The sequence below is a fragment of the Lampetra fluviatilis genome, chromosome 59 (assembly GCF_964198595.1).
Source record: "Lampetra fluviatilis chromosome 59, kcLamFluv1.1, whole genome shotgun sequence".
NCBI lineage: Eukaryota > Metazoa > Chordata > Hyperoartia > Petromyzontiformes > Petromyzontidae > Lampetra > Lampetra fluviatilis.
The window spans coordinates 1,578,431-1,589,684 of NC_136333.1; the positions used below are offsets into that span (position 1 = coordinate 1,578,431).

An 11,254-nucleotide genomic window follows, 5' to 3' on the forward strand; every position below is an offset into this window, starting at 1 on the left:
ACGAGCACGAGCACGCTCGCAAACCACCCCTCGCGGGACACACACACACACACACGCGCACGCTCGCAAACCACTTCTCGTGGGACACACGCACACACACACACGAGCACACTCGCAAACCACTCCTCGCGAGACACGCACACGCGCACGCTCGCAAACCACCCCTCGTGGGACACACACACACACGCACACACGAGCACACTCGCAAACCACCCCTCGTGGGACACACACGCACACACACACGAGCACGCTCGCAAACCACCCCTCACGGGACACACACACACACACGAGCACGCTCGCAAACCACCCCTCGTGGGACACACACACACACGCACGAGCACGCTCGCAAACCACCCCTCGCGGGACACACACACACACACGCACGAGCACGCTCGCAAACCACCCCTCGCGGGACACACACACACACACACGAGCACGCTCGCAAACCACCCCTCGCGGGACACACACACACACACACGAGCACGCTCGCAAACCACCCCTCGTGGGACACACACGCACACACACGCGCACGCTCGCAAACCACCCCTCGCGGGACACACACACACACACACGAGCACGCTCGCAAACCACCCCTCGTGGGACACACACACACACGCACACACGAGCACGCTCGCAAACCACCCCTCGCGGGACACACACACACACACACGCGCACGCTCGCAAACCACCCCTCGCGGGACACACACACACACACGAGCACGCTCGCAAACCACCCCTCGCGGGACACACACACACACACGAGCACGCTCGCAAAACACCCCTCGCGGGACACACACACACACACGAGCACGCTCGCAAACCACCCCTCGTGGGACACACACACACACGCACACACGAGCATGCTCGCAAACCACCCCTCGCGGGACACACACACACACACGAGCACGCTCGCAAACCACCCCTCGCGGGACACACACACACACACGCACACACACACGCACACACGAGCACGCTCGCAAACCACCCCTCGCGGGACACACACACACACGAGCACGAGCACGCTCGCAAACCACCCCTCGCGGGACACACACACACACGAGCACGAGCACGCTCGCAAACCACCCCTCGCGGGACACACACACACACACACGCGCACGCTCGCAAACCACTTCTCGTGGGACACACGCACACACACACACGAGCACACTCGCAAACCACTCCTCGCGAGACACGCACACGCGCACGCTCGCAAACCACCCCTCGTGGGACACACACACACACACGCACACACGAGCACACTCGCAAACCACCCCTCGTGGGACACACACGCACACACACACGAGCACGCTCGCAAACCACCCCTCACGGGACACACACACACACACGAGCACGCTCGCAAACCACCCCTCGTGGGACACACACACACACGCACGAGCACGCTCGCAAACCACCCCTCGCGGGACACACACACACACACGCACGAGCACGCTCGCAAACCACCCCTCGCGGGACACACACACACACACACACGAGCACGCTCGCAAACCACCCCTCGCGGGACACACACACACACACGCACACACACACGCACACACGAGCACGCTCGCAAACCACCCCTCGCGGGACACACACACACACGAGCACGAGCACGCTCGCAAACCACCCCTCGCGGGACACACACACACACGAGCACGAGCACGCTCGCAAACCACCCCTCGCGGGACACACACACACACACACGCGCACGCTCGCAAACCACTTCTCGTGGGACACACGCACACACACACACGAGCACACTCGCAAACCACTCCTCGCGAGACACGCACACGCGCACGCTCGCAAACCACCCCTCGTGGGACACACACACACACACGCACACACGAGCACACTCGCAAACCACCCCTCGTGGGACACACACGCACACACACACGAGCACGCTCGCAAACCACCCCTCACGGGACACACACACACACACGAGCACGCTCGCAAACCACCCCTCGTGGGACACACACACACACGCACGAGCACGCTCGCAAACCACCCCTCGCGGGACACACACACACACACGCACGAGCACGCTCGCAAACCACCCCTCGCGGGACACACACACACACACACACGAGCACGCTCGCAAACCACCCCTCGCGGGACACACACACACACACACGAGCACGCTCGCAAACCACCCCTCGTGGGACACACACGCACACACACGCGCACGCTCGCAAACCACCCCTCGCGGGACACACACACACACACACGAGCACGCTCGCAAACCACCCCTCGCGGGACACACACACACACACACGCGCACGCTCGCAAACCACCCCTCGCGGGACACGCACACACACACGAGCACGCTCGCAAACCACCCCTCACGGGACACACACACACACACGAGCACGCTCGCAAACCACCCCTCGTGGGACACACACACACACGCACGAGCACGCTCGCAAACCACCCCTCGCGGGACACACACACACACACGCACGAGCACGCTCGCAAACCACCCCTCGCGGGACACACACACACACACACGAGCACGCTCGCAAACCACCCCTCGCGGGACACACACACACACACACGAGCACGCTCGCAAACCACCCCTCGTGGGACACACACGCACACACACGCGCACGCTCGCAAACCACCCCTCGCGGGACACACACACACACACACGAGCACGCTCGCAAACCACCCCTCGTGGGACACACACACACACGCACACACGAGCACGCTCGCAAACCACCCCTCGCGGGACACACACACACGCGCACGCTCGCAAACCACCCCTCGCGGGACACACACACACACACGAGCACGCTCGCAAACCACCCCTCGCGGGACACACACACACACACGCGAGCACGCTCGCAAACCACCCCTCGCGGGACACACACACACACGAGCACGCTCGCAAACCACCCCTCGCGGGACACACACACACGCACACGAGCATGCTCGCAAACCACCCCTCGCGGGACACACACACACACGAGCACGCTCGCAAACCACCCCTCGCGGGACACACACACACACACGCACACACGAGCACACTCGCAAACCACTTCTCGCGGGACACACACACACACGAGCACGAGCACGCTCGCAAACCACTTCTCGCGGGACACACGCACACACACACACGAGCACGCTCGCAAACCACCCCTCGCGGGATACACACACACACACGCACACACACACGCACACACGAGCACGCTCGCAAACCACCCCTCGCGGGACACACACACACACGAGCACGAGCACGCTCGCAAACCACCCCTCGCGGGACACACACACACACGAGCATGCTCGCAAACCACCCCTCGCGGGACACACACGCACACGAGCATGCTCGCAAACCAACCCTCGCGGGACACACACACACACGAGCATGCTCGCAAACCACCCCTCGCGGGACACACACACACACACACACGAGCACGCTCGCAAACCACCCCTCGCGGGACACACACACACACACACGAGCACGCTCGCAAACCACCCCTCGCGGGACACACACACACACGAGCACGCTCGCAAACCACCCCTCGCGGGACACACACACACACACACGAGCACGCTCGCAAACCACCCCTCGCGGGACACACACACACACACACGCGCACGCTCGCAAACCACCCCTCGCGGGACACACACACACACACGCGAGCACGCTCGCAAACCACCCCTCGCGGGACACACACACACACGAGCACGCTCGCAAACCACCCCTCGCGGGACACACACACACGCACACGAGCATGCTCGCAAACCACCCCTCGCGGGACACACACACACACGAGCACGCTCGCAAACCACCCCTCGCGGGACACACACACACACACGCACACACGAGCACACTCGCAAACCACTTCTCGCGGGACACACACACACACGAGCACGAGCACGCTCGCAAACCACTTCTCGCGGGACACACGCACACACACACACGAGCACGCTCGCAAACCACCCCTCGCGGGACACACACACACACACGCACACACACACGCACACACGAGCACGCTCGCAAACCACCCCTCGCGGGACACACACACACACGAGCACGAGCACGCTCGCAAACCACCCCTCGCGGGACACACACACACACGAGCACGAGCACGCTCGCAAACCACCCCTCGCGGGACACACACACACACGCGCACGCTCGCAAACCACTTCTCGTGGGACACACGCACACACACACACGAGCACACTCGCAAACCACTCCTCGCGAGACACGCACACGCGCACGCTCGCAAACCACCCCTCGTGGGACACACACACACACACGCACACACGAGCACACTCGCAAACCACCCCTCGTGGGACACACACGCACACACACACGAGCACGCTCGCAAACCACCCCTCACGGGACACACACACGAGCACGCTCGCAAACCACCCCTCGTGGGACACACACACACACGCACGAGCACGCTCGCAAACCACCCCTCGCGGGACACACACACACACACGCACGAGCACGCTCGCAAACCACCCCTCGCGGGACACACACACACACACACGAGCACGCTCGCAAACCACCCCTCGCGGGACACACACACACACACACGAGCACGCTCGCAAACCACCCCTCGTGGGACACACACGCACACACACGCGCACGCTCGCAAACCACCCCTCGCGGGACACACACACACACACACGAGCACGCTCGCAAACCACCCCTCGTGGGACACACACACACACACACGCACACACGAGCACGCTCGCAAACCACCCCTCGCGGGACACACACACACACACACGCGCACGCTCGCAAACCACCCCTCGCGGGACACGCACACACACACGAGCACGCTCGCAAACCACCCCTCACGGGACACACACACACACACGAGCACGCTCGCAAACCACCCCTCGTGGGACACACACACACACGCACGAGCACGCTCGCAAACCACCCCTCGCGGGACACACACACACGCACGAGCACGCTCGCAAACCACCCCTCGCGGGACACACACACACACACACGAGCACGCTCGCAAACCACCCCTCGCGGGACACACACACACACACACGAGCACGCTCGCAAACCACCCCTCGTGGGACACACACGCACACACACGCGCACGCTCGCAAACCACCCCTCGCGGGACACACACACACACGAGCACGCTCGCAAACCACCCCTCGTGGGACACACACACACACGCACACACGAGCACGCTCGCAAACCACCCCTCGCGGGACACACACACACACACACGCGCACGCTCGCAAACCACCCCTCGCGGGACACACACACACACACGAGCACGCTCGCAAACCACCCCTCGCGGGACACACACACACACACGCGAGCACGCTCGCAAACCACCCCTCGCGGGACACACACACACACGAGCACGCTCGCAAACCACCCCTCGCGGGACACACACACACGCACACGAGCATGCTCGCAAACCACCCCTCGCGGGACACACACACACACGAGCACGCTCGCAAACCACCCCTCGCGGGACACACACACACACACGCACACACGAGCACACTCGCAAACCACTTCTCGCGGGACACACACACACACGAGCACGAGCACGCTCGCAAACCACTTCTCGCGGGACACACGCACACACACACACGAGCACGCTCGCAAACCACCCCTCGCGGGACACACACACACACACACGCGAGCACGCTCGCAAACCACCCCTCGCGGGACACACACACACACGAGCACGCTCGCAAACCACCCCTCGCGGGACACACACACACACACACGCGCACGCTCGCAAACCACCCCTCGCGGGACACGCACACACACACGAGCACGCTCGCAAACCACCCCTCACGGGACACACACACACACACGAGCACGCTCGCAAACCACCCCTCGTGGGACACACACACACACGCACGAGCACGCTCGCAAACCACCCCTCGCGGGACACACACACACACACGCACGAGCACGCTCGCAAACCACCCCTCGCGGGACACACACACACACACACGAGCACGCTCGCAAACCACCCCTCGCGGGACACACACACACACACACGAGCACGCTCGCAAACCACCCCTCGTGGGACACACACGCACACACACGCGCACGCTCGCAAACCACCCCTCGCGGGACACACACACACACACACGAGCACGCTCGCAAACCACCCCTCGTGGGACACACACACACACGCACACACGAGCACGCTCGCAAACCACCCCTCGCGGGACACACACACACACACACGCGCACGCTCGCAAACCACCCCTCGCGGGACACACACACACACACGAGCACGCTCGCAAACCACCCCTCGCGGGACACACACACACACGCGCGAGCACGCTCGCAAACCACCCCTCGCGGGACACACACACACACGAGCACGCTCGCAAACCACCCCTCGCGGGACACACACACACGCACACGAGCATGCTCGCAAACCACCCCTCGCGGGACACACACACACACGAGCACGCTCGCAAACCACCCCTCGCGGGACACACACACACGCACACACGAGCACACTCGCAAACCACTTCTCGCGGGACACACACACACACGAGCACGAGCACGCTCGCAAACCACTTCTCGCGGGACACACGCACACACACACACGAGCACGCTCGCAAACCACCCCTCGCGGGACACACACACACACACGCACACACACACGCACACACGAGCACGCTCGCAAACCACCCCTCGCGGGACACACACACACACGAGCACGAGCACGCTCGCAAACCACCCCTCGCGGGACACACACACACACACACGCGCACGCTCGCAAACCACTTCTCGTGGGACACACGCACACACACACACGAGCACACTCGCAAACCACTCCTCGCGAGACACGCACACGCGCACGCTCGCAAACCACCCCTCGTGGGACACACACACACACACGCACACACGAGCACACTCGCAAACCACCCCTCGTGGGACACACACGCACACACACACGAGCACGCTCGCAAACCACCCCTCACGGGACACACACACACACACGAGCACGCTCGCAAACCACCCCTCGTGGGACACACACACACACGCACGAGCACGCTCGCAAACCACCCCTCGCGGGACACACACACACACACACGAGCACGCTCGCAAACCACCCCTCGCGGGACACACACACACACACACGAGCACGCTCGCAAACCACCCCTCGCGGGACACACACACACACGAGCACGCTCGCAAACCACCCCTCGTGGGACACACACGCACACACACGCGCACGCTCGCAAACCACCCCTCGCGGGACACACACACACACACACACGAGCACGCTCGCAAACCACCCCTCGTGGGACACACACACACACGCACACACGAGCACGCTCGCAAACCACCCCTCGCGGGACACACACACACACACACGCGCATGCTCGCAAACCACCCCTCGCGGGACACACACACACACACGAGCACGCTCGCAAACCACCCCTCGCGGGACACACACACACACACGAGCACGCTCGCAAAACACCCCTCGCGGGACACACACACACACACACGAGCACGCTCGCAAACCACCCCTCGTGGGACACACACACGCACACACGAGCATGCTCGCAAACCACCCCTCGCGGGACACACACACACACACGCGCACGCTCGCAAACCACCCCTCGCGGGACACACACACACACGAGCACGCTCGCAAACCACCCCTCGCGGGACACACACACACACACGCACACACGAGCACGCTCGCAAACCACCCCTCGTGGGACACACACGCACACACACACGAGCACGCTCGCAAACCACCCCTCACGGGACACACACACACACACGAGCACGCTCGCAAACCACCCCTCGTGGGACACACACACACACGCACGAGCACGCTCGCAAACCACCCCTCGCGGGACACACACACACACACACGAGCACGCTCGCAAACCACCCCTCGTGGGACACACACGCACACACACGCGCACGCTCGCAAACCACCCCTCGCGGGACACACACACACACACACGAGCACGCTCGCAAACCACCCCTCGCGGGACACACACACACACGCGCACGCTCGCAAACCACCCCTCGCGGGACACACACACACACACACGCGCACGCTCGCAAACCACCCCTCGCGGGACACACACACACACACGAGCACGCTCGCAAAACACCCCTCGCGGGACACACACACACACACGAGCACGCTCGCAAACCACCCCTCGCGGGACACACACACACACACGAGCACGCTCGCAAAACACCCCTCGCGGGACACACACACACACACACGAGCACGCTCGCAAACCACCCCTCGTGGGACACACACACACACGCAACACACGAGCACGCTCGCAAACCACCCCTCGCGGGACACACACACACACACACGCGCACGCTCGCAAACCACCCCTCGCGGGGACACACACACACACACGAGCACGCTCGCAAAACACCCCTCGCGGGACACACACACACACGAGCACGCTCGCAAACCACCCCTCGCGGGACACACACACACACACGAGCACGCTCGCAAACCACCCCTCGCGGGTCGACACGCGTGTGCGACGGTCACGGGCCGGTGGCGCGGGCCGCGACGGTGAGTGGCAGCGGTAGCCGCACCTTGATCCGCGTCGTCTCCAGCTCGCCGTCGGAGATCTTCCACGGGAACTGCGCCCGGAGTCGCTCGGCGCTCGCCGCGTCGTCCTTCTGCCCCCTCGTGCAACCGGAACGGCTCCACCATCTCGTCAAACAGCTTCACGCTGCACGCGGCGGGTTGGGGGGAGGGGCACGCGCACCCCAACGTCGAGCTCTGCGTGGGGCGGCGGTGTGGAGGAGGCTACTGCCGCATCAGGAGGGCGACTTCCTTCAACTGCTTCAACTCCACAGAGGAGGCTGTGTGTCTGTGTGTCTGTGTGTGTGTGTGTCTCTGTGTGTGTCTGTCTGTGTGTCTGTGTGTGTCTGTGTGTATCTGTGTGTATCTGTGTGCGTGGGTGCACCTCTCTGCGGACGGTTTGCTGTTGATGTCTCCCAGGACCTGGATGTCGGAGAAGTCGATGCGGAACTTACTCAGTAGAGTCGCCATCCTGGTGGACATGGCACGCAAGGCAGCAGAGAGCACACACACAGCATCGTACACGCAGCACAGTAGAAGCTGCGGAGAACACACAGCACACACGCAGCACACACGCAGCACACTACACACAGCACACTACACGCAGCACACACGCAGCACACTACACACACGCAGCACAGTACACGCAGCACACTACACACAGCACACTACACACAGCACACAGCACACACCACGCAGCACACACGCAGCACACTACACACACGCAGCACAGTACACGCAGCACACTACACACAGCACACTACACACAGCACACACGCAGCACACACGCAGCACACTACACACAGCACACTACACACAGCACACACGCAGCACACACGCAGCACACTACACACAGCACACACGCAGCACACTACACGCAGCACACTACACACAGCACACACGCAGCACACTACACGCAGCACACTACACGCAGCACAGTACACACAGCACACAAGCAGCACAGTACACGCAGCACGCCCCCGGTGTGCTGGCGGCGTGGTGGGACTCACATCCTCCGCTCGTGGTCGATGCGGTTGATTTTTCCACCGATGAACACGCGGATTTTACAGTCGCCCCACTTCTTCTTGGTGGTCAGGATGTACGGGATGAGCAGCGTAAGGCCTGCGGTGAGACGTGGCAGAGGCACGGGGAGACACAAGAAGACACGGGGGAGACACGGGGGAGACACGGGGGAGACACGGGGGAGACACGGGGGAGACACGGGGGAGACACGGGGGAGACACGGGGGAGACACGGGGGAGACACGGGGAAGATGCGGGGGGTAAATGCAGGGGGGAAACACGGGGAGACACGGGGGAAGGACGTTAGAGGGTTGGTGGGGGCGAGGGTGGGTGGGGGCGAGGGCGCGTGGGGGAGAGGGTGGGTGGGGGCGAGGGTGAGTGGGTGGGTGGGGGCGAGGGTGAGTGGGGGCGAGGGTGGGTGGGGGCGAGGGTGGGTGGGGGCGAGGGTGGGTGGGGGCGAGGGTGGGTGGGTGCGTGGGGGCGAGGGTGGGTGGGGGCGAGGGTGGGTGGGTGCGTGGGGGCGAGGGTGAGTGGGGGCGAGGGTGAGTGGGGGCGAGGGTGGGTGGGGGCGAGGGTGAGTGGGGGCGAGGGTGAGTGGGGGCGAGGGTGAGTGGGTGGGTGGGGGGCGAGGGTGAGTGGGGGCGAGGGTGGGTGGGTGGGTGCGTGGGGGCGAGGGTGAGTGGGTGGGTGGGGGCGAGGGTGGGTGGGGGCGAGGGTGGGTGGGTGCGTGGGGGCGAGGTGGGTGGGGGGCGAGGATGGGTGGGGGCGAGGGTGGGTGGGGGGCGAGGGTTGGTGGGGGCGAGGGTGGGTGGGGGCGAGGGTGGGTGGGTGCGAGGGTGAGTGGGTGCGAGGGTGGGTGGGGGGCGAGGGTGGGTGGGTGCGAGGGTGAGTGGGTGCGAGGGTGGGTGGGGGCGAGGGGTGGGTGGGTGGGGGCGAGGGTGGGTGGGGGCGAGGGTGGGTGGGTGGGTGGGGGCGAGGGTGGGTGGGTGGGGGCGACAGGGCACACCGCCGTCGTCGAAGAGCCACCACACGTCGATGGTTCCCTTCCCCTGGCGGCGCTGGAACTGGGAGCTCCCATCCAGCAGCTTCTGATCGGCGGCGTTCAGGGACGGCACCATCCGGGGACTCGCTGCTGCACACACAATCATGGGGCGTCGCGGTGGCAAGGAGATGTTAACTCCCTCGCCCGGTACGCAGGAGGTCGTCGGTTCGATCCCGACCCTGGCGCCTGCTGCTGTATATTTGGAATTTGCGTGTCTCTCATCATCATCACGGTGGCTAGGAGATGTTAACTCCCTCGCCCGGTACGCAGGAGGTCGTGGGTTCGATCCAGACCCTGACGCCTGCTGCTGTATATTTGGAGTTTGCGTGTCTCTCATCATCACCACGGTGGCTAGATGTTAACTGCCTCGTCCGGTATACAGGAGGTCGTGGGTTCGATCCCGACCCTGACGCCTGCTGCTGTGTATTTGGAGTTTGCGTGTCTCTCTCTCCCAGTGGTCGTGTGGATTTTTCTCCGGGTCCTCCGGTTTTTCCCTCCACATTTAGAGACATCATGTATTTAAGAGTCTTGGGCTGCTATACATTTCCACGTGATGATGAGCCATTTCGTTGAGTTATCATTTGTGGCCAGGTCGCTTCTGGACAAAAAGGGCTACACAGCTCAATGTGGCCTGACCTGGTGAAATAAAA

The 11,254-nt window shown here is 63.9% G+C and overlaps 1 protein-coding gene across 1 annotated transcript in view; it reads right to left on the bottom strand.

The window, feature by feature from the left end:
* Positions 1-11,254, bottom strand: part of LOC144950726 (solute carrier family 12 member 1-like) — a 66,000-nt gene that overhangs the window by 4,569 nt on the left and 50,177 nt on the right. The window contains 5 exon segments of the mRNA XM_078880799.1: positions 8,549-8,641; positions 8,643-8,688; positions 8,926-9,012; positions 9,551-9,662; positions 10,569-10,947. Of these exon segments, the coding sequence (XP_078736925.1) occupies positions 8,549-8,641; positions 8,643-8,688; positions 8,926-9,012; positions 9,551-9,662; positions 10,569-10,947 (717 nt within the window).